General features: G+C 38.9%; 1 protein-coding gene across 3 annotated transcripts in view; it reads right to left on the bottom strand.

The window, feature by feature from the left end:
* Window positions 1-25,971, bottom strand: part of FBXW7 (F-box and WD repeat domain containing 7) — a 557,745-nt gene that overhangs the window by 71,375 nt on the left and 460,399 nt on the right. For 2 of the 3 annotated variants that reach the window (XM_053703740.1, XM_053703741.1), the window contains 2 exons: window positions 21,197-21,279; window positions 7,499-7,640 (listed from right to left, as the gene is read on the bottom strand). In XM_053703740.1, the coding sequence (XP_053559715.1) occupies window positions 7,499-7,640; window positions 21,197-21,279 (225 nt within the window). Of the gene's footprint in view, window positions 1-7,498; window positions 7,641-21,196; window positions 21,280-24,285; window positions 24,533-25,971 lie in introns of those variants that run through there. The other variant, XM_053703742.1, reaches the window with a different exon arrangement.

Genomic DNA, 25,971 nt, shown 5'->3' on the forward strand with positions numbered 1-25,971 from the left:
ATACCAGTAAAATTAAGCAAATTAGATAATAGAAGTAAATGGAAAGTGTTTAATATTGTATGCTCTATCTGAATCATGAAATAAAAATGTTGGGTTTCATGTGGCTTTAACTCACTACTTCAGTAATAACGAACCTAATTTAGTAAAAACATGTAATCATGCATAGTCACATTAAAGGGGCACTATACACCAATTTTCATTTAACTGCATGTAATAGACACCACTATAAAGAATAATATGCACAGATACTGATATAAAAAACAGAATTTATGTTTACCTGATAAATTACTTTCTCCAACGGTGTGTCCGGTCCACGGCGTCATCCTTACTTGTGGGATATTCTCTTCCCCAACAGGAAATGGCAAAGAGCCCAGCAAAGCTGGTCACATGATCCCTCCTAGGCTCCGCCTTCCCCAGTCATTCGACCGACGTAAAGGAGGAATATTTGCATAGGAGAAACCATATGATACCGTGGTGACTGTAGTTAAAGAAAATAAATTATCAGACCTGATTAAAAAACCAGGGCGGGCCGTGGACCGGACACACCGTTGGAGAAAGTAATTTATCAGGTAAACATAAATTCTGTTTTCTCCAACATAGGTGTGTCCGGTCCACGGCGTCATCCTTACTTGTGGGAACCAATACCAAAGCTTTAGGACACGGATGAAGGGAGGGAGCAAATCAGGTCACCTAGATGGAAGGCACCACGGCTTGCAAAACCTTTCTCCCAAAAATAGCCTCAGAAGAAGCAAAAGTATCAAACTTGTAAAATTTAGTAAAAGTGTGCAGTGAAGACCAAGTCGCTGCCTTACATATCTGATCAACAGAAGCCTCGTTCTTGAAGGCCCATGTGGAAGCCACAGCCCTAGTGGAATGAGCTGTGATTCTTTCAGGAGGCTGCCGTCCGGCAGTCTCATAAGCCAATCTGATGATGCTTTTAATCCAAAAAGAGAGAGAGGTAGAAGTTGCTTTTTGACCTCTCCTTTTACCAGAATAAACAACAAACAAGGAAGATGTTTGTCTAAAATCTTTTGTAGCATCTAAATAGAATTTTAGAGCACGAACAACATCCAAATTGTGCAACAAACGTTCCTTCTTTGAAACTGGATTCGGACACAAAGAAGGCACGACTATCTCCTGGTTAATGTTTTTGTTAGAAACAACTTTCGGAAGAAAACCAGGTTTAGTACGTAAAACCACCTTATCTGCATGGAACACCAGATAAGGAGGAGAACACTGCAGAGCAGATAATTCTGAAACTCTTCTAGCAGAAGAAATTGCAACCAAAAACAAAACTTTCCAAGATAATAACTTAATATCAACGGAATGTAAGGGTTCAAACGGAACCCCCTGAAGAACTGAAAGAACTAAATTGAGACTCCAAGGAGGAGTCAAAGGTTTGTAAACAGGCTTGATTCTAACTAGAGCCTGAACAAAGGCTTGAACATCTGGCACAGCTGCCAGCTTTTTGTGAAGTAACACAGACAAGGCAGAAATCTGTCCCTTCAAGGAACTAGCAGATAATCCTTTCTCCAAACCTTCTTGAAGAAAGGATAGAATCTTAGGAATTTTTACCTTGTCCCAAGGGAATCCTTTAGATTCACACCAACAGATATATTTTTTCCATATTTTGTGGTAAATTTTTCTAGTTACAGGCTTTCTGGCCTGAACAATAGTATCAATGACAGAATCTGAGAACCCTCGCTTTGATAAGATCAAGCGTTCAATCTCCAAGCAGTCAGTTGGAGTGAGACCAGATTCGGATGTTCGAACGGACCTTGAACAAGAAGGTCTCGTCTCAAAGGTAGCTTCCATGGTGGAGCCGATGACATATTCACCAGGTCTGCATACCAAGTCCTGCGTGGCCACGCAGGAGCTATCAAGATCACCGATGCTCTCTCCTGATTGATCCTGGCTACCAGCCTGGGGATGAGAGGAAACGGCGGGAATACATAAGCTAGTTTGAAGGTCCAAGGTGCTACTAGTGCATCTACTAGAGTCGCCTTGGGATCCCTGGATCTGGACCCGTAGCAAGGAACCTTGAAGTTCTGACGAGAGGCCATCAGATCCATGTCTGGAATGCCCCACAATTGAGTAATTTGGGCAAAGATTTCCGGATGGAGTTCCCACTCCCCCGGATGAAATGTCTGACGACTCAGAAAATCCGCTTCCCAATTTTCCACTCCTGGGATGTGGATTGCAGACAAGTGGCAGGAGTGAGTCTCCGCCCATTGAATGATTTTGGTCACTTCTTCCATCGCCAGGGAACTCCTTGTTCCCCCCTGATGGTTGATGTACGCAACAGTCGTCATGTTGTCTGATTGAAACCGTATGAACTTGGCCTTTGCTAGCTGAGGCCAAGCCTTGAGAGCATTGAGTATCGCTCTCAGTTCCAGAATATTTATCGGTAGAAGAGATTCTTCCCGAGACCAAAGACCCTGAGCTTTCAGGGGTCCCCAGACCGCGCCCCAGCCCACCAGACTGGCGTCGGTCGTGACAATGACCCACTCTGGTCTGCGGAAGCTCATCCCCTGTGACAGGTTGTCCAGGGACAGCCACCAACGGAGTGAATCTCTGGTCCTCTGATTTACTTGTATCGTCGGAGACAAGTCTGTATAGTCCCCATTCCACTGACTGAGCATGCACAGTTGTAATGGTCTTAGATGAATGCGCGCAAAAGGAACTATGTCCATTGCCGCTACCATCAAACCTATTACTTCCATGCACTGCGCTATGGAAGGAAGAGGAACAGAATGAAGTATTTGACAAGAGTTTAGAAGTTTTGATTTTCTGGCCTCTGTCAGAAAAATCCTCATTTCTAAGGAGTCTATTATTGTTCCCAAGAAGGGAACCCTTGTTGACGGAGATAGAGAACTTTTTTCTACGTTCACTTTCCACCCGTGAGATCTGAGAAAGGCCAGGACAATGTCCGTGTGAGCCTTTGCTTGAGGAAGGGACAACGCTTGAATCAGAATGTCGTCCAAGTAAGGTACTACTGCAATGCCCCTTGGTCTTAGCACCGCTAGAAGGGACCCTAGTACCTTTGTGAAAATCCTTGGAGCAGTGGCTAATCCGAACGGAAGTGCCACAAACTGGTAATGCTTGTCCAGGAATGCGAACCTTAGGAACCGATGATGTTCCTTGTGGATAGGAATATGTAGATACGCATCCTTTAAATCCACCGTGGTCATGAATTGACCTTCCTGGATGGAAGGAAGAATTGTTCGAATGGTTTCCATTTTGAACGATGGAACCTTGAGAAACTTGTTTAGGATCTTGAGATCTAAGATTGGTCTGAACGTTCCCTCTTTTTTGGGAACTACGAACAGATTGGAGTAGAACCCCATCCCTTGTTCTCCTAATGGAACAGGATGAATCACTCCCATTTTTAACAGGTCTTCTACACAATGTAAGAATGCCTGTTTTTTTATGTGGTCTGAAGACAATTGAGACCTGTGGAACCTCCCCCTTGGGGGAAGCCCCTTGAAATCCAGAAGATAACCTTGGGAGACTATTTCTAGTGCCCAAGGATCCAGAACATCTCTTGCCCAAGCCTGAGCGAAGAGAGAGAGTCTGCCCCCCACCAGATCCGGTCCCGGATCGGGGGCCAACATCTCATGCTGTCTTGGTAGCAGTGGCAGGTTTCTTGGCCTGCTTTCCTTTGTTCCAGCCTTGCATTGGTCTCCAGGCTGGCTTGGCTTGAGAAGTATTACCCTCTTGCTTAGAGGACGTAGCACTTGGGGCTGGTCCGTTTCTGCGAAAGGGACGAAAATTAGGTTTATTTTTGGCCTTGAAAGACCTATCCTGAGGAAGGGTGTGGCCCTTGCCCCCAGTGATATCAGAGATAATCTCTTTCAAGTCAGGGCCAAACAGCGTTTTCCCCTTGAAAGGAATGTTAAGTAATTTGTTATTGGAAGACGCATCCGCTGACCAAGATTTTAACCAAAGCGCTCTGCGCGCCACAATAGCAAAACCAGAATTTTTCGCCGCTAACCTAGCCAATTGCAAAGTGGCGTCTAGGGTGAAAGAATTAGCCAATTTGAGAGCACAAATTCTGTCCATAATCTCCTCATAAGAAGAATTATTATTGAGCGCCTTTTCTAGCTCATCGAACCAGAAACACGCGGCTGTAGTGACAGGAACAATGCATGAAATTGGTTGTAGAAGGTAACCTTGCTGAACAAACATCTTTTTAAGCAAACCTTCTAATTTTTTATCCATAGGATCTTTGAAAGCACAACTATCTTCTATGGGTATAGTGGTGCGTTTGTTTAGAGTAGAAACCGCCCCCTCGACCTTGGGGACTGTCTGCCATAAGTCCTTTCTGGGGTCGACCATAGGAAACAATTTTTTAAATATGGGGGGAGGGACGAAAGGTATACCGGGCCTTTCCCATTCTTTATTTACAATGTCCGCCACCCGCTTGGGTATAGGAAAAGCTTCGGGGGGCCCCGGGACCTCTAGGAACTTGTCCATTTTACATAGTTTCTCTGGAATGACCAAATTCTCACAATCATTCAGAGTGGATAACACCTCCTTAAGCAGAGCGCGGAGATGTTCCAATTTAAATTTAAATGTAATCACATCAGGTTCAGCTTGTTGAGAAATTTTCCCTGAATCTGAAATTTCTCCCTCAGACAAAACCTCCCTGGCCCCCTCAGACTGGTGTAGGGGCCCTTCAGAACCAATATCATCAGCGTCCTCATGCTCTTCAGTATTTTCTAAAACAGAGCAGTCGCGCTTTCGCTGATAAGTGGGCATTTTGGCTAAAATGTTTTTGATAGAATTATCCATAACAGCCGTTAATTGTTGCATAGTAAGGAGTATTGGCGCGCTAGATGTACTAGGGGCCTCCTGTGTGGGCAAGACTGGTGTAGACGAAGGAGGGGATGATGCAGTACCATGCTTACTCCCCTCACTTGAGGAATCATCTTGGGCATCATTTTCTCTAAATTTTGTGTCACATAAATCACATCTATTTAAATGAGAAGGAACCTTGGCTTCCCCACATTCAGAACACAGTCTATCTGGTAGTTCAGACATGTTAAACAGGCAAAAACTTGATAACAAAGTACAAAAAACGTTTTAAAATAAACCGTTACTGTCACTTTAAATTTTAAACTGAACACACTTTATTACTGCAATTGCGAAAAAGTATGAAGGAATTGTTCAAAATTCACCAAAATTTCACCACAGTGTCTTAAAGCCTTAAAAGTATTGCACACCAAATTTGGAAGCTTTAACCCTTAAAATAACGGAACCGGAGCCGTTTTTATATTTAACCCCTTTACAGTCCCTGGTATCTGCTTTGCTGAGACCCAACCAAGCCCAAAGGGGATTACGATACCAAATGACGCCTTCAGAAAGTCTTTTCTATGTATCAGAGCTCCTCACACATGCATCTGCATGTCATGCTTCTCAAAAACAAGTGCGCAATACAGGCGCGAAAATGAGACTCTGCCTATGATTAGGGAAAGCCCCTAGAGAATAAGGTGTCCAATACAGTGCCTGCCGGTTATTTTACAAAATTCCCAAGATTAAAATAATTCCTCAAGGCTATGGAGTATAAAATATGTTTATATATAAATCGATTTAGCCCAGAAAATGTCTACAGTCTTAAAAAACCCTTGTGAAGCCCTTTTTTTCTTTCTGTAATAAAAATGGCTTACCGGATCCCATAGGGAAAATGACAGCTTCCAGCATTACATCGTCTTGTTAGAATGTGTCATACCTCAAGCAGCAAAAGTCTGCTCACTGTTCCCCCAACTGAAGTTAATTCCTCTCAACAGTCCTGTGTGGAAACAGCCATCGATTTTAGTAACGGTTGCTAAAATCATTTTCCTCTTACAAACAGAAATCTTCATCTCTTTTCTGTTTCAGAGTAAATAGTACATACCAGCACTATTTTAAAATAACAAACTCTTGATTGAATAATAAAAACTACAGTTAAACACTAAAAAACTCTAAGCCATCTCCGTGGAGATGTTGCCTGTACAACGGCAAAGAGAATGACTGGGGAAGGCGGAGCCTAGGAGGGATCATGTGACCAGCTTTGCTGGGCTCTTTGCCATTTCCTGTTGGGGAAGAGAATATCCCACAAGTAAGGATGACGCCGTGGACCGGACACACCTATGTTGGAGAAATCCAGTTTGAAAATTTACTTAGAAGCTCCCAGTTTAGCTCTGTTAAAAATGTAGCCGGAACACTCATTGCAAGTGGGAAATACCAGACCCCCCCCCCTTTCCCTTCCTTTGCATATGAAAAGACCCTTTACACAAACAGGAGCAAGCTGGAGTAGATATACATCGGTATTCTACTAAAACTTAGGGGCTTGGTTTGGTTAGTAGTCTGAAAAGCAGAGCAATGGTATTTAAAAATAAGCAAAACTATACATTTAAAAAAACAAACAAACCTGTATGGGTTATATAAATAGATCATCTACAAAACAAAAATCTAGTGTAGAATTTCTCTTTAACCATGTATGTTATCTCACCTTTCCTATTTACAACCAACCATTTTCTATGGCACTGACTGAAAACACGTTTTGCTTCAAGAAATCAACTAAGCAACCCTAGAATACAAAACTAGGAATAATGACTGCAATACTTCTAAGCATACATGCAGCCTGGCACAAGACAAGAGAAAAATACACAAAACAAAAGTATTATGGCAAATTATAGATAGCTGCCCTTTGAACAACTACTATATACATACAGTTATTATAAACGTTTCCAAAGTATATAACAAAATGTGTAACTTTTCTGGTTCTGCATTCACAGCAGAACATTGTGAGACAGGATTGTTCAGCCTAAAGCAGAGGGACCACTATGCAGGCAACCTGGGCTTTCCTGCTTCCCCATTAGCACAAACTGCATAATACATTAAGCTGTACCATGGAGGGATTTTGCAGCAGTCATACAGCACATGGTTAAAGGGACAGTATACACCAATTTTCATCTAACTGCATGTAATAGACACTATTAGAAAGAATAATATGCAGAGATAATGATATAAAAATCCAGTATAAAACCTTTTAAAAACTCCCAATTTAGCACTGTTAATGAGATGAGCCTGGGACACCCAGTGAAATATCATCTCTTTCAATCCCAGGCTTTACTAGGCCTTTCCATCTCTCTCAAGTCAGAAAATTTAGAAAGGGGTCTCGTTCCAACAGATGGCTATTATTGTGTGCACACAATGCCTCTATAATGCTTACTTACAAGCGTATTTTGCAGTCTCCTCTTAAAGAGGCACAATATTGTCATCTGAAAGATTAATAAACAGATCGATGACTAACAGTGATCTCAAACCCAAATTTGTACATACAATTGCACTTATATTGGTGGCAACATCTGTATCTGCTAAGGAGGAAGCAGTTGATAAAAGGTGGAAATGGAAGATAATGTTTCCCTGGCTTTGCTTATTTAAAAGCACATATATTTTTCTGTAAACATTCTTAATATTAATCTTTTCACTGGCAAATAAAAAAAAAGGGTACCTGGAACATTTTGAGCCAATCCTGCAGACCAGTAGGTGGCTGGACTGACGTAATCCGACGCCTCTGTTGACCTTGCCCATTTGCTGCTCTTAGATCTCCAAATGTAGTAGGTGTTGCTGAACATGGCACAAGACCTGTTGAACTGCAAAAAAACACTAGGTGAGATACAAAGAAAAGTAAAAAGCCTTTCCGAAAGGGTGGATTTGATTTAAATCAAATCGATTTTAATAAAAATTTAAATCATGATTTAAATTAGTCAGTAACCTTTGATTTAAATCATGATTTTCTACATAAAGGATTATTTTTTAGAATAACTTTTCAGATAATTTGTCCAGTTATATCTGAAAGTTACTGATGTTATATACCGTTTAGAAATAAATAATTATGAAATTATTGGGAGGTGAACTATTTCCAGTTTAATAGGTTAATCATTAGGGATGCGCATTCGGATCTTTCATGCACTTCGGATACTGTCGTAGCCGGACTGATACTTTTAAAAGATCCCCACTCTAAGATCTGGATTTGCAGAGATCTTAGTGTAGAGATCTTTATGGGAATCAATTGGGCTACGAAAATATTCCTATCAATCATTCATTTTTGTCAACTTTTCTGGTGTACTTTATTGGAAGGAGAAGCATAATCATTACCCTAATAATAATAATAAGTTAAATAGCTTTATTTAACTAAAGAAAAATATTTACCTTAATAACAAATGGCTTTATTTAACTAAAACAATAACATTGTAACTTTCACTTTCATTTTTACTGCTTGCTTCTCCCTTATCACACTTAGGTCCTTGTGCAGATATATTCCACTCAAAACAATCTCCTATTCATTAAGCCACTCGAAACTTAGAAAAGGCTTGATTGGTTGTGCGCAGACTTACAGGGGAACAATGGTATTAAAGGGACAGTGAAGTAAGATAGAACATGCAGTTTTGAACAACTTTTCAATGTATTTCTAATATACGATTTGCTTTGTTCGTTTGCTATCCTTGTTGAAAAAAATACCTAAGTAGGCTCAGGAGCAGCTATGCACAACTGGGAGCTAGCTGTGATTGGTGGCTTTACTTATAAACTTCTTGTCATTGGCTCACCCATTGTGTTCAGCTAGCTGCCAATAGTGCACTGCTGCTTCTTTAAGAAAAGATACCAAAATAATGAAGACATTTGATGATAGAAGTAAATTGGAAAGTTGCTTAAAATTGTATGCTCTGAATCATAAAAGAAAAAATTATCAAAGAATATTTGATAATATCTTCTAGATAGAAACAAAATGTGAAAAATGGTGTTACAGAAACCTCTGGGATAACATGACATTGCGAATAGATAAAATTAATTTATAAAATGTATATATATATATATATATATATATATATATATATATATATATATATATATATATTTACACACACACATAGAGGCCACTTTATTAGGTACACCTGTTCCATTGCTTGGTAACACAAATTGCTAATCACCCAATCACATGGCAGCAACTCAATGCATTTAGTCATCTAGACGTGGTTAAGACGACTTGCTGAAGTTCAAACCGAGCATCAGAATGGGGAAGAAAGGGGATTTAAGTGACTTTGAACATGGCATGGTTGTTGGTGCCAGACGGGATGGTCTGAGTATTTCAAAAACTGCTGATCTACTGGGATTTTCACGCAAAACCATCTCTAGGGTTTATAGAGAAAGGTCAGAAAAAGAGAAAATATCCAATGAACGGCAGTTGTGTGGACGAAAATGCCTTGTTGATGCCTGAAGAGAATGGGCAGATTGGTTTGAGATGATAGAAAGACAACAGTAACTTAAATAACTACTCGTTACAACCAAGGTAGGCAGAATACCATCTCTGAACGCACAACAAGTCGAACCTTGAAGCAGATGGGCTACAGCAGCAGAAGACCACACCCGGGTGGCTACTCCTGTCAGCTAAGAACAGGGAACTGAGGCTACAATTCGCACAGGCTCACCAAAATTGGACGATAAAAGATTGGAAAAACATTGCCTTGTCTAACGAGTCTCGATTTCACCCGTGACATTCGGATGGTAGGGTCAGAATTTGGTGTAAATAACATGAAAGCATGGATCCATCCTGCCTTGTATCAACGGTGCAGGCTGGTGGTGGTGGTGGTGTATTGGTGTGGTGGATATTTTTTTGGCACACTTTGGATCCCTTAGTACACCAATTGAGCATCGTTTAAACGCCACGGCCTACCTGAGTATTGTTGCTGACCATGTCCATCTCTTTATGACTACAGTGTACCCATCTTCTGATGGCTACATCCAGCAGGATAATGCACCATGTCACAGCTCAAATCATCTCAAACTGGTTTATGACAATTAGTTCACTGTACTCCAATGGCTTCCACAGCCACCAGATATCAATCCAATATCCTTTGGGATGTGGTGGAATGGGATATTTGCATTATGGATGTGCAGCCGACAAACCTGCAGCAACTGCGTGATGCTATCATGTCAATATGGACCAACATGTTTGAGGAATGTTTCCAACACCTTGTTAACTCTAGGCCATGAATAATTAAGACAGTTCTGAAGGCAAAAGGGGGTCCAACTCGGTACTAGCAAGGTGTACCTTATAAAGTTGCCGGTGAGTGTATATACACACTATGAAACTAGCCTATAGCTGGCATATGCTGCTGCAGCAGCTTTGATTTTTTTTTTATTTGGCTTTAGAGGATACAAACAGAGGGTGTATCAGCTCAGCACTGTCTTATTGTTAAATAGCATCAAGCTCCTAGGTACTTGTAACCTTAGGTAATGGTGACAAAAAGCCCAGAACATATGCTTCATTTACTTTTGTTCTAGAAGCAACAAGCACATAAAAGTGCACTCCCAGTGAAGATCAAGACATAGGTGTTTATTAACTCTGGCTGTATTGCCTACAGCCTTATTTAAATAATAAATAAATTCAGTACACTAGAGGCTGCAGAAATAAGGGGGATTTAATTTCAAATACAAAATAAGCATTCATATTTTAAATTACAAAATGAATGCATCACTTCTACAACCCGATAAAATATGTTAATAAGTCTGCTATAAAGCAAATACAATATATTTGTAAAATGTATCACTTTATTGGGTATCTCCTATGACCATTATTTTATGTTAAACTAAAAATTTGATTATTTTATCCAACTAACAAAATTAAAGAGTGCAATTAAATGAACTGCACATCATGCAAGAAATATCCATGTACAAGTAAAACATCACAAACAAATTTAAATGACAGTGAATATTTTAAACCATATACAGGTATGTATGTCTAAAACATTTTTTTTTAAAAAAAAACAGGTGCCACTTTTTTCCACTCACGGGGTCATGAACAAATGTATGTCATTCAACCCTAACAAATAAACTTCTGAATGAAGATATGGCAAATGAGCATCCCTTTAACAAAATAATAAGCACAATACCGACATAAACATACAGAATAAAGCACATACAATGCGCACAATGAACAAGCCAGCTGCAGGCACCATGCACTGTGTTCTTCAAATGGGGACAGATATGGAAGTCAGATGAATAGTACTGGAGAGCCATATTGAGTACCTCAAGTCTTAGGTTGGATAAACAATTAATGAAAACTATTTTTAATAAATAACTGGTTACCAGTTGATATTTAATAATATTTATGCAAAGCTTTTGTAACTGTGATACTGGATGTTATTCAGAGGGCTGTTTACTTCCGTTTTATTTATAATGTCATTGCTGCTAATATTAAGCTACTTTGGCCACTGCTGTGCTTGTCAAGTTAGCGTCTGACGATGTCATGCATTGCAAGCATGTAATCAATGTTTTAGCTACGCACATTTAGAACTAACACTCCCAGAGAGCATGTACTTTGCTCTTCGCTAATTTACCAATGCCCTTCAGTTTCAAAGTGGTTTAAATGCTAATATGTCATAGCCTTAAAAAAAACCTATAGGATTTTACCATAAAACCTGTGTGAGCTTGAGTTCAGATTATTGTTGAACACATACACACACAGTATATGTATATACAGCTCAAGAAAAGAATATGAGACCCCTGCAAAATGATCAGTTTCTCTGGTTTTACTATTTATAGGTATGTGTGAGTAAAAACATAATTTATGCTTACCTGATAAATGTATTTCTCTTGTGATGTATCGAGTCCACGGATTCATCCTTACTTGTGGGATATTCTCCTTCCCTACAGGAAGTGGCAGAGAGAGCACCCACAGCAGAGCTGTCTATATAGCTCCCCCCCCCCCAGTCATTCGACCGAAGGCTAGGAAGAAAAAGGAGAATCCATAGGGTGCCGTGGTGACTGAAAGTTTAAAAATAAAAATATATATGCCTGTCTTAAATAAACAGGGCGGGCCGTGGACTCGATACATCACAAGAGAAATAAATTTATCAGGTAAGCATAAATTATGTATTCTCTTGTAAGATGTATCGAGTCCACGGATTCATCCTTACTTGTGGGATACCAATACCAAAGCTTTAGGACACTGATGAAGGGAGGGACAAGACAGGGACCTTAAACGGAAGGCACCACTGCTTGTAGAACCTTTCTCCCAAAAACAGCCTCCGAAGAAGCAAAAGTATCAAAAGGAAAGAGAGGTAGCCGTAGCCTTTTGGCCTCTCCACTTACCAGAATAAACAACAAACAATGAAGATGTTTGACGGAAATCTTTGGTTGCTTGTAAGTAGAACTTTAAAGCACAAACCACATCAAGATTGTGCAACAGACGTTCCTTCTCTGATGAAGGATTAGGACACAGAGAAGGAACAACAATCTCTTGATTGATATTCTTATTAGAAACAACCTTAGGAAGAAAACCAGGTTTGGTACGCAAAACCACCTTATGTGCATGGAAAATAAGATAAGGGGAATCACACTGTAAAGCAGATAGCTCAGAAACTCTTCGAGCCGAAGAGATAGCAACTAAGAACAAAACTTTCCAAGATAGAAGCTTAATATCTATGGAATGCATAGGTTCAAACGGAACCCCTTGAAGGACTAAGTTTAGGCTCCAAGGCGGAGCAACAGGCTTAATTCTGACCAAAGCCTGACTAAAAGTTTGAACGTCTGGAACATCTACCAGACGTTTGTGTAGAATAGACAAAGCAGATATTTGTCCTTTTAGAGAACTAGCTGATAATCCCTTCTTGGAGAAAAGACAATATTATAGGAATCCTAATCTTACTCCACGAGTAACCTTTGGATTCACACCAATAAAGATAGTTGCGCCAAATCTTATGATAGATCTTCCTGGTGACAGGTTTTCTAGCCTGAATCAGGGTATCAATGACCGACTCAGAGAACCCACGCTTTGATAGAATTAGGCGTTCAATCTCCAAGCAGTCAGAGGCAGAGAAACTAGATTTGGATGCGAGAACGGACCTTGGATTAGAAGGTCCCGTCTCATTGGCAGGGTCCACGGTGGAACCGAGGACATGCCCACTAGGTCTGCATACCAAGTCCTGCGTGGCCACGCAGGTGCTATCAGAATCACAGAAGCTCTCTCCTGCTTGATTCTGGCAACCAGACATGGGAGGAGAGAAAGCGGTGGAAATATGTAGGCCAGATTGAAGGACCAAGGTACTGCTAGAGCATCTATCAGTACCGCCTTGGGATCCCGGGACCTGGACCCGTAACAAGGAAGTTTGGCATTCTGACGTGACGCCATCAGATCCAATTCTGGTGTGCCCCATAGCCGAATCAGCTGAGCAAATACCTCCGGATGGAGTTCCCACTCCCCCGGATGAAAAGTCTGACGACTTAGAAAATCCGCCTCCCAGTTCTCTACTCCTGGAATGTGGATTGCTGAGAGATGGCAAGAGAGATCCTCTGCCCATCGGATTATTTTGGTTACCTCCATCATCGCTAGAGAACTCCTTGTTCCTCCTTGATGATTGATATAAGCTACAGTCGTGATGTTGTCCGACTGAAACCTGATGAATTTGGCTGCAGCAAGCTGAGGCCACGGCTGAAGCGCCTTGAATATCGCTCTCAGTTCTAGGATGTTTATCGGAAGAAGAGATTCCTCCCGAGACCATAAGCCCTGTGCTTTCAGGGAGTTCCAGACTGCACCCCAGCCTAGCAGGCTGGCATCTGTCGTTACAATGAGCCACTCTGTCCTGTGGAAGTACATTCCCTGAGACAGGTGGTCCTGAGACAACCACCAGAGAAGAGAATCTCTGGTCTCCTGGTCCAGATGCAGTTGAGGAGATAAATCTGCATAATCCCCATTCCACTGTTTGAGCATGCATAGTTGCAGTGGTCTGAGGTGTAGGAGGGCAAAAGGAACTATGTCCATTGACGCTACCATGAGTCCGATTACCTCCATACACTGAGCCACAGATGGCCAAGGAATGGAATGAAGAGTTCGGCAAGTGGTTAAGAGTTTTGATTTTCTGACCTCCGTCAGAAATATTTTCATTTCTACCAAATCTATCAGAGTCCCTAGAAAGGAAACTCTTGTAAGAGGGAAGAGAGAACTCTTTTTTATGTTCACCTTCCACCCGTGAGATCTCAGAAAAGCCAACACAATGTCTATGTGAGACTTGGCTAGCTGAAAAGTCGACGCCTGGATTAAGATGTCTTCTAGATAAGGCGCCACTGCTATGCCCCGAGGTCGTAGAACTGCCAGAAGGGACCTTAGCACCTTTGTGAAAATTCTTGGAGCCGTGGCTAACCCGAAGGGAAGAGCCACAAACTGGTAATGCCAGTCTAGAAAGGCAAATCTGAGAAATTGATGATGATTTAAAAAACTAACATTATAGTCACCACATAGCTCTTTGCCCTTCCTAGCAGTTAAGCAGGCAGAGAGAATGACTGGGGGGTGGAGCTAAGGAGGGAGCTATATAGACAGCTCTGCTGTGGGTGCTCTCTCTGCCACTTCCTGTAGGGAAGGAGAATATCCCACAAGGATGAATCCGTGGACTCGATACATCTTACAAGAGAAATGAACATTTTTGTTTTATTCTTTAAACTAATGATAACAACATTTCCAAAATTCCAAATAAAAAATTGATCATTTACAGCATTTATTTGCAGAAAATCACAACTGGTCAAAATAAGCAAAAAAGATGCAGTGCTTTCAGACCTTGGATAATGCAAAGAAAACAAGTTTATATTCATTTTTAAAGTGAATGTAAATTTTGATGCTAAAGTGCCCGGTTTTTAAAACTTATTAGAAACAGGGGCACTTTAATTCATCAAAATTTACATTTCACTCCTGTTGTGACAAAAAAAACTTACCTTTTAAACTTCACAGCAGCTCCAGCTTCCTCTGGTCTCACAAGCCATTTCTGATGTCAGAAATGATTGATAGGTCATTCTCCAATCACAGCTTCCCCCCCGGGGGATTCAGTGTCTGATTCACTGCTGTGATTGGAGGAAGGCAGATGCCTCATTTTAGACCCAGGAAGAGCCTTTGAAACGGGTGGAGGAAGCTGGAGCTGCTGTGAAGATTAAAAGGTAAGTTTATTTTCACAACAGGAGTGAAATGAAAATTTTGATGAATTAAAGTGCCCCTGTTTTTAATCGAAGTTTTAAAAACCGGGCACTTTAGCATCAAAATTTACATTCACTTTAAACAACACAATACTAATGTTTTAACTTAGTAAGAGTTCAGACATCAATATTTGGTGGAATAACCCTGATTTCCAGCTTTCATGCGTCTTGGCATGCGCTCCACCAGTCCACCATTGCTGTTGGGTGACTTTTTGCCACTCTTGGTGCAAAAATTGAAGCAACCAGGCTTTGTGCGATGGCTTGTGACCATCCATTTTCCTCTTGATCCCATTCCAGAGGTTTTCAAAGGGGTTCAAGTCTGGAGATTGGGCTGGCCATGACAAGGTCTTGAACTGGTGGTCCTCCATCCACACCTTGATTGACCTGGTTGTGTGGCATAGAGTATTGTCCTGCTGGAAAAAACAATCCTCAGAGTTGGTGAACATTGTCAGAGTAGAAGGAAACAAGCTTTCTTCCAAGATAACCTTGTACGTGGCTTGATTCATGCATCCTTCACAAAGATAAATCTGACCAATACCAGCTCAATTCACAGTGGGTTCGAGACGCTGTGGCTTGTAGGCCTCTCCAGGCCTCAGTCTAACCACTAGACAACCAGGTGTTGGGCAAAGCTAAAAGTTGAAAAATCAAAGAAAATGGCCTAGAATCAGGCAAATTTATCTTTATGAAGGACGATTGAATCAAACCATGTTATACTGGAAGAAAACTTGTTTCCTTCTGCTCTGACAAAGTTCCCCAACTCTAAGGATTGTTTTTTTTCCAGCATGGCAATGCTCTATGCCACACAACCAGGTCAATCAAGGAGTGGATGGAGGACCACCAGTTCAAGACCCTGTCCTGTCCAGCGCAATCTCCAGACCTGTACCCCATTGAAAACCTCTGGAACGTGATCAAGAGGAAGATGGATGGTCACAAAACATTAAACAAAGCAGAGCTGCTTGAATTTTTGCACCAGGAATGACAAAGTCACCCAACAGCAATGTGAAAGACTGGTGGAGCGCATGCCAAGACGCATGAAAGCTGAAAATCAGGGTTACTAAACCAAATATTGATTTCTGAACTATTGCTAAGTTAAAACATTAGTTTTGTGCTGTTAAAAATAAATATAAACTTGTTTTCTTTGCATTATTCAAGGTCTGAAAGCACTGGCATCTATTTTTTTATTTTGACCAGTTGTCATGCTGTAAATGACAATATTTTTATTTAGAATTTGGGAGAAATGTTTTCAGTAGTTTATAGAATAAAACAAAAATGTTCATTTTACTCAAACACATACCTATAAATAGTAAAACCAGAGAAACTGATCATTTTGAAGATGTCTCTAATTTTTCTTTCCAAAGCAGTAAATATACAGTATCTATATCTATCTTTATTTTTATCGATACACACACATATATACAGTATATATAGCACGTTCAAAGAGCAACAAAATGATAGAGATGGAAAAAAGTATTTTAAACAATGATTAGCCTGAGAATAATATAATATAATTTGTCTAATAAACAACACAAATAATATTAGCTAATTTTAGCTTAATATTAGCTAAAACTTTTAGCCGGGTGGTTAGTAAAATCAGCCAGGGGGTGCTCCTATTAAAAAGGTCCTGGGGAGAACACTGGATATAAATTGGCTACTGGAGTGTGCAACCAGTAACTAAGTAGAATATAGCAGTAATGTCTGGAGTCTAATTTCCACTTTAGCCAGAAAATAGAAAGCCCATAATTTTCAGCATTAAAGGGAAAGTCAAGTCCAAAAAAAAAAAAAAAAACTTTCATGGTTCAAATAGGGCATTTAATTTTAAACAACTTTCCAATCTGTTTTTATCACCAATTTAGCTTTGTTCAAAGCTAAACCTAAGAGGTTCATATGCTAATTTCTTAGACCTTGAAGGCCGCCTCTAATCTAAATCCATTTTGACAGCTGTTCATCACTAGAGGGCGTAGTTCATGTGTTTCATATAGATAACATTGAGCTCATGCACGTGAATTTACCGAGGAGTGAGCACTGATTGGCTAAAATGCAAGTCTGTCAAAAGAACTGAAATAAGTGGGCAGTCTGCATAGGCTTAGATACATGGTAATTACAGAGGTAAAATGTGTATTATTATAACTGTGTTGCTTATGCAAAACTGTGGATTGGGTAATTAAGGGATTATCTATCTTTTAAAACAACAACAATTCTGGTGTTGACTGCCCTTTTAAATTACATGAAAAAGGGACAAAATAAATAATGAAACTATGTAGTAAAGTTTAATTCTTACAACATATAAGCAAACATTTTATCACAATATCAAGGTGATTCATTGTCTATTTAGCATTTTTAAATATTTTGTTTGAAAAAGTTGAAAGGGATATGAAACCCAAAATTTGTATTTCATGATTCAGATAGACCATGCAACTTTAAACATCTTTCTAATTTACTTTTCTTTTTAACCTTTCTCGGTTCTCTTGGTATTTTTTGTTGAAAAGCAGGAATGTAAGCTTAGGAGATTACCCATTTCTGAAGTACTATATGACAGCAGTTTTGCAAGAGCACTATGTCCTGCCATGTAGTGTTCCAGATGCCTACCTAGGTATCTCTTCAACCCAGAATATCATGGGAATAAAGAAATTGGATAAACACAAGCAAATTGAAAACGTTTAATAAAATGGTATGCTCTGTCTGAATCACAAAAGAAAATGTTTGAGTTTCATATTCCTTTAATGAAATTTAAATCTTTGTATGTTTATTTTATGTGAGTGCACAATTCATCAATAGTAAAAGATTATTCACTGGCTGATAATGAGAACTCATCTTTATTGGTGGACAGGGATATGTCCCATAAGCATAAAAAACAAGTAGTAATACATATTAAAATGTCCTCTTGTAGACACAATGAAGAAAAAAATGCTTCAAATACTTGTATATATGTTATATGCTTATATATGGATTAAATACAACAATAACGGACACTTGAAGTAGGGAAATTGGCTGCATGTGATAAAAAAGGAGACTTGTATATTGGGCACAAATTTCATTACACCATCATCATGTTGTTACATCATTAAGAGCTTTTCAGCTCTCATAGCAACATCAGTCCCCTTTGACCTGTAATTTCCTAGTGATTACAAGTGGAAGCTCTTAGGGCAGGGAAGGGAATCTCTTGTGACATTATTTCCCTGCTTGAAGCTTTCATTACTATAATAGCCTTGTGTTTCTCCACCTTTCAGAAAACAGAAATACTCCTGGGTCTACTAAGATTCATAAAAAAAGACTTGTGGTTTAAACTTAGTGTGAAAGCTTTAATGAATTATGCTAGACTGATTGCTCCTCTGGGGGAATCAAGTGGTCACATCCTTGTATGCTCATAAATAAGCTTCACACTGAAAAATGATGCAGCACTTAATATAAAAGAAATACTGAAACCCAAAGCAAACTGCTAAGGGGAACAATTACTTCAGGCTTAAGTGTGTAGAGAAAAAATCTGAATCTGGCAAACGTTTTAAAGTTTGTCTATTAATAAAGATAAGTGTCAATTATTATCAGCAGACCCTGTAACATTTTGTTAAATGATTTTAACAAGCAAGAGCTTAGCACTAAAGGGAACTTTCCTAGGTCATACAAATTTCAAACTGACGTGATTAAAGAGACACTGTACTGTAGAAACTGTATTTCAAACTATTTGTTTTCCTACCTGCATAGTCTCAAATGTATTGGAAACTGCTGCTTTATATATATTTTTTTTAATTTGAAATAACCGGTTTTGCTCACTGAAACCACAACCCATTGTTCTAAACAGCATGCCAATTCAGAAGAGCAGAACTGCTCACATTATCTCAAGCTCTTTATACACAAGGTCCAATACTAGGTACAAGAATAAACTTACAGGTACAATCTCCAATACATATAATAAACTGAAGTTAGTATAAAAAAAATCACAGGGACCCTATTAAAGAAGAAAATTACTCTACAGTATCCATTTAAAGGGACAGTCTAGACAAAATTTAACTTTCATGAGTCAGACAGGGCATGTAATTGTAAACAACTTTGCCATTTACTTTTATCATCAATGTTGCTTTGCTCTCTTAGTTCTTAGTTGAAAGCTACACCTAGGTAGGCTCATATGCTAATTTATAAGTCAGCACTGATTGGCTAAAATGCAAGTCGGTCAAAAGAACTGAAATAAGGGGGCAGTCTGCAGAGGCTTAGATATTAATATAACTGTGTTGGTTATGCAAAACTAGGGAATGGGTAATTAAGGGATTATCTATCTTTTTAAACAATACAAATTCTGATGTAGACTGTCCCTTTAAGTGTGACTGTAAAGACCTATTGTATGAGGTGGTAATGGCAGACAAAAATTCATAGGGCAAAATGTATCCAAGATGTACATTCAACGTTCATTCAGAAAGGTGCTTCACATTAGTGGCAATATTATTGTTTTTTTGTTTTGTTTTTTTTTACAGTTTTTGTAAGGACCTTGTGTTTCACTTCAGCGTTTGTAAAATATGTGCCTGGTTAGGTACAGCACATTTTATTGTAATTTAAAAGAGGCAAATAAATATCTAAATGTGATGTAAGACAGGCTGTCCAACAGCATAGAATAATAATCGTTATTACCAAAAGTCATCAACAGCTGTTACACCACAACCCCCTTTTTACTTTGTGAAATATCCCTATAGTTCCCTGTAAAATGTTAATTATAATTATTTATGGTTTCAAAAGATACACTTAATCATTATTTTTCCCCTTCTTTTGTTGTTATTTAATGGGACAGTCTAGCCAAAATTAAACTTTCATGATTCAAATAGGGAATGAAATTTTAAACAACTTTCCTATTTACTTCATCAAATTTGCTTTGTTCTCTTGGTATTCTTTGTTGAAAGTGAAACCTAGGTAGGCTCATATGCTAACTTCTAAGGCCTTGATGGCCGCCTCTTATCTCAGTGCATTTCGACAGTTTTTCCACAGCTAGACAGGGCTAGTACATGTGTGTCATATATGTAAAATTGTGCTCACTATCGTGGAGTTTTTTATTAGCCAGCACTGATTGGGTAAAATGCAAGTCTGTCAAAAGTATTGAGATAATGGGCAGTTTGCAGAGGCTTATAGGTAAAATGTATATTAATATAACAGTGTTGGTTATGCAAAACTGGGGAATGAGTAATAAAGGGATCATCTATTTTTAAACAATGACAATTCTGGAGTAGACTGTCCCTTTAACTCTAAAAAGTGTGGTTTCTTTACACTATCCTAGAGAAACTTGAAGGACACCCTGCATGATCCAGATTTGTAAATATAACATTGTACAAAGTGTTTATTTAATCAGGGCAGAGGTTCTTTTATATCTGCCCCTCACCACAGCTAAGGAGAGTAAGACAAACTCAAAGGGCTTTTTAAGGGGTATCTTCCTAGGCTGCAAACTAATGCAAATTGTGCTAACAAAAGCATAATATTAAATACTTTTAAAGCATTTATTTTGTATGCAGATCACGTAATCACAGATAAAAACTATGTAAACACACACAATAAGGAAATGCAAAGATTATGTAAGAAATTAAGTCTGTATATTTCCTCCCAGGACTGGAAAACTATAGTTAACGTTTACACACACACACACACACTTTATATATTATGCATACAAACACTGGCACACACTGCTTGAGGGCCAGTAAATTAGTAATTGGTTATGTGTTGCTCTTGAACTGAGGCCCACATAACAATTTCTTCATGTGAAAGACACTGCAAAAAAATAATAATCTGTAAATCTTGAAAGTAAAAAAGAATAAATCAGAAAGATTACAACGGTTTCCCTTTTCAAATGCTATTCCTCCTGTCTGGTATTGCAGATGAATCATAACATATTTCAGTGCTGAAAAGATTAATAGTGCAGGGATAGATAGTTCCCAAGCACAACGCTCATTTGTTCCAGTGCTCACAAGTAGATCTTTGCAAATGGAGAACATTGGATGCGGCAGTATTCCTCAGCAGTACTAACTACACTCTAATCTTGAAAAACTTTTGATTTTCAGCAGTCACCAATTAATTTGCTGTTATTCAAAACTAAAAATCTACCCTCTGGAACAGTATTGAAAGCAAAGCTGTGTTCAAATTAGAGAAGAAGCTCAGCAGCTGGCGAGACAGGATGTAAACTCCAGTCATTACCAAAGGAGCTATTATTGAATTTAATTACCTTGTATACTCTGAGCCTTTGCAGGGTTTCTTTCCCAAAGAGAAAGAACGGACCTCGGATCCGTGGTCCAACTTTCTCTTCATCTGGAAATAAAAAAGAAACAAAGCATAAAACAGTGTGTCTGATGAGAAACTTTGATTACCTGAGAAAATAAAATAGGATAATGCTCCGTAATGTTTTAATCAGTATCCAGAACACTATTAGATGATTATGTGTACACTATTCAATTTTATACAAGCAAAATATTGAATATTTACAATTATGTGACGGCCAATTTTATAACAATGAAGCATTCAATAATAAGTTATATATCCAAGGTACAAATAACAACAAGTATACATATTCAGTTAGCACTATTTATCTGATATTGCATGCTACATTGATGACAATCCAAAATGCTGCTTTAATATAACACAGTGTGAAATATGATCAAAACGAATAATATTGTGCTGTGGAAAAAAAAATTGCTAATGTCCTGAAATACACTATTAGGATGTTGATATATCATACACACAAATAAACATCGCCAGTAAAAATATTTCTGTAAAATTAGAAATGTAACAATATTTTTATTTATTTTTTTGTTCTGGGTAATTATGAAATAATTGTACTTATTAACAAATGTGACAAACTGTTGATTTGCAGAGTGAACTACTTAAGAGTCAACATTTTATTCAGCCCTGGAAATTTGTGTAAGTTTCCAAAAAAATATTGACTTGGTCTCCAGTTCTTTAAATGTGATTAACATTCAAGACTATATTAATGCAGATTTAATATGTGTTGATTTACAAGCTTTGCTGGTTTAATTTCTTTGGAGCAATTGAGAATTTGCAGACTGAATGAGTTTTGAAAAATAATGACCTGCCCTGCGTTTATATTAACATGCCCTCCTATAATGAATGATCACTAAACTGCTGTGAACGCTGAAGCTTAAAAATGCTTTTCCAACAAGCAATCCTTTTTACATGGAAACTAAGTTATGCTTTACAAACACAGAGCAACAGCACTCATTTTAATCTGGCCAAATATTTAGGCAATGAAAAGGTTACTCAGTACAAATGCTAGCCTCTGGGATAGGTTTCCTGCTTTACTGTGCAAGCACTATGAATAAGCACACAAACATTTATATCAAGGCACTGACACACATGCACACACCTATTCAGGGTAACACCAAGGAACCACAAAAAGTAAAATGCTTCAGCGTGTATGTCAGTTTTCATTAGACTGTTAAAACAATCATTGTTTCTCAGTCAGTACAGAAACGAGTGACATTTTTTTTTTTACATACAGCAGAAATGGGAGGATTTCAAAAAATAGGCAAGACGATTAAGGTATGGAGGAAAGAGAGCTGAATACTGGGAGATTGGAGCAAAATTCATATTTATTGTACCAGACATATAAATCACCCTGTACAAATGATCTGGATAGCAAAGATGCTCTGTGACTGTTAAGGGAGGTATCCAGACGGTCCCTGTTATCACAATATGCTGAGATACATAGACACTGAATACCCAAGGCAACAGTATTTTACATTATATAGTTGGAGCAAATGCTGTATTTGCACATACATATTTTATCAAGAAACAAATAGTATTATTGACATTATGCAGACATCAACTTACCAAAAATAACAAGTCATTTTTCAAATACTATTTAAAGACATACCAGGGTTATTACAGATTTATTATGATGATATCCTTCATATATTAGTAGGAATCACAGTGGTTTCTTGAATTACTAACATATAGCTCTGTATCATATTATATGTAAAATTAACATTCATCAACATGCTTCCATCATACGAAGGATGGGGTTTACAAACCCTGAGAACTGAAACTTTGAAATCATTACGCTAAGTGAATAATTAAAAAAAAAAAAATTAAGGAAATGTAATGTCACTTGTATTGCCTTATATCAAATAAACACTGTGGATTTTCTTCAGTATGTGCCAAAAACATTTTGGTTCCTGAATTACAAAAGACTCAAAATAGGATATAGATCAGTCCCATTCAAATATGAGAAGTGCAGTGAACAACAATCTGGCTGTTCTACAACGCACTGCTACGCAATATGTTATATCCCTCTATGGCAGGTAAGGGGTTAAAGGTGAGCTACAATAGGGACTGATTCCTTTAATACTGAGATTTGGAACCTGGGAGTCACAGAAAATGAGATCTGATAACCAATGAAGGAATGCAGTAGTTAGCAATGCACTTAGGTATACCACTATTGTACTGCGTGTAGATTTATGTTCTAAAAGCAACCATATTCCATACAATGTTACTGAAATAACTTAATATTGCCATTTTTGGGACCTGTGTCTTGAATTATTCCTCTTATACAGTCCTAGAAGATCCATGATTTGTACTGCATCTATTTTTTGGCATTTATTTCAGTTATATGCATTGTGAAAATCAATCTGCTCTGTCCTATTCATTTACTAAATAGCTAAGATTGGTCACAACGCATAGTTCTAGCATTAGTTTGGTTAAAAGATGCTAATCTATACAATGTAGAGCTCACAGCCCTGGAGGCTAGAACTGCAGCTTCTGATAGATTCAGGCACTGCGTTATTTTAACCTTGCCAAGAATCTTACCAGACTTGTAGACAAATAGCATGACAAGCACTCCCATGTTGGAAGTTTACACTGCTGCAAACCTACAGAAGCATTTATTATACCATAATCATATTTTTTTTTTTAATGCCTAGAGGTACAGTACCACATACAATTACAAACTTATTACAGATGATCTGCAGGTTCCCTTAATTTCAGAAATGTCTGGCAAACCCAATCGGTGAACAGATAATCTAAAATGTATTATACATGTTCAACCAGTCCTGTTTAAAAAGCTCACTGCGGTGTATGTGTCTGCTTAAAAACTGAAATGCCATCTGCAATGCCAGGAGCCGTAGAGGTTGTATGTTTATAATACAAACACAGCTCCCCATCTTAATCTGCATCCTCATTATATCTTCATCAGGTTCAATGCAGACTTTTCTTAGGAAAATCAACAAACAGGGCGTCTGCGGCCATTTCTGGTGATGATGGCACCCCAATACTGAGAGGATGGCAAAATTCAGTACTTACTTTGTAAAAAATCATTTTTAAAGTGCCGTAGAACCCCATGATTGCCGGTGTACGTGAATATATATGTATTATATCCCTGCTCAGATGATCCTGGATGACCGGGTAATGTGCCTGCTGCTTGCTGTATAATAGGTCCCCTTTCCAGCTAGGTATGTCACGGAGACTCGTGTGGACATGCTCGGGCACGTCAGGATAGAGTAGGTAAGCAGGATGCTTTCGCCTCACAGCACCAGAGCAGGCGGCTCACTGCCTCCCAGAACACACTGACAACACCTCCAGGGACAGACACTTGGGATAGACTACCAGACAAGAGAATCAGAGGGGGATTCCCTGTCAAAAGCCAATCTGTTTCACAACCTTACAGACTACAGATCGGATTACCGCTCCCCCTGTTTTGAGCAACTCAATAGTACAGTCTGGATTCGAGCTCTGACTACACAGCCCACACATCAATTATATGAGCACTCAGTAAGCCTGTTAGCACAGCACAGAGCTGGAGGCGGAGCTGGGGAGGGATGGAGGGACACAAACCTACTATCCGCCTGCCCGGGGGCATCTGTGTTTAACCCTTAACCCCTCCCAAATCTCTAATACACAATGAAAATAATTTCTACCCTCAAAATAATTGCTTGAATTTAGCGTTCTAAAATATTTTCTGTGCCACACGGCATTATTTTACTTGAACAAACTCATACTGGGATTCAAATGGGGGCTACCCACAATACTGCAGTGTATGGGAACTCTAGGAATAAAAGGACAGACATGCTCTGGGGTGTTAAAGACCTGTTCTCCCCTGACAGCTCTTAGACATGAGCTCTGCCCACTCAAATCCATACATTGTGTCATACATGTTATTACACATCTTTATCTCTATGCATTATGCACAGAGTTCAAGGGCCCCTGCCAATTCTAAATGCACATGCACAAAATGCAGTCTTAAAAGGGACAGATCCCACCACACAGTGTTTGAGGCAGAGTACAGTATGAACAAACACATACAGGCACATACACATCCTTAAAGGAACAGATCAAACCACTCACACACATACTTACAAGAACAGACACACACTACACACAGAGCCTTAAAGGGATACTAAACCCATTTTTTTTTTCTTTCATGATTCAGATAGAGCATGAGATTTTAAGCACCTTTCTAATTTACTCCTATTATCAATTTTTCTTTGTTCTCATGCTATCTTGATTTGAAAAAAGAGTACTGTAAGCTTTAGAGCCAGACCATTTTTTGTTCAGCACATGGGTAGCACTTGCTGATTTGTGGCTAAATGTAGCAAACCAATCAGCAGCTCTACCAAGGTGCTGATCTAAAAAATGGGCCGGCTCCTAACCTTTTATTACTGCTTTTTCAAATCAAGATAACATGAGAACAAAGAAAAATTGATAATAGGAGTAAAATTGCATGCTCTATCTGAATCATGAAAAAAAAAATGTGGGGTTAGTATCCCTTTAAAGCACACCCAGCCAGACTTAAAGGAACAGATATTATCACAAGCAAAGTATTAAAGGGACAGGCACTGGCACACACAGAAAACAGCTTTAAATGGTTAGCGCAAACCACTCAGTCTTAAAAGGTACAGCAGTTCACACACAATGTACAGTGTCTTAAAGGCACAGCTCACACCATGTGCACACAGTCCTAAAAGAACAGGCACACAAACAAAACACTCA

Source organism: Bombina bombina, chromosome 2 (genome assembly GCF_027579735.1).
Source record: "Bombina bombina isolate aBomBom1 chromosome 2, aBomBom1.pri, whole genome shotgun sequence".
NCBI lineage: Eukaryota > Metazoa > Chordata > Amphibia > Anura > Bombinatoridae > Bombina > Bombina bombina.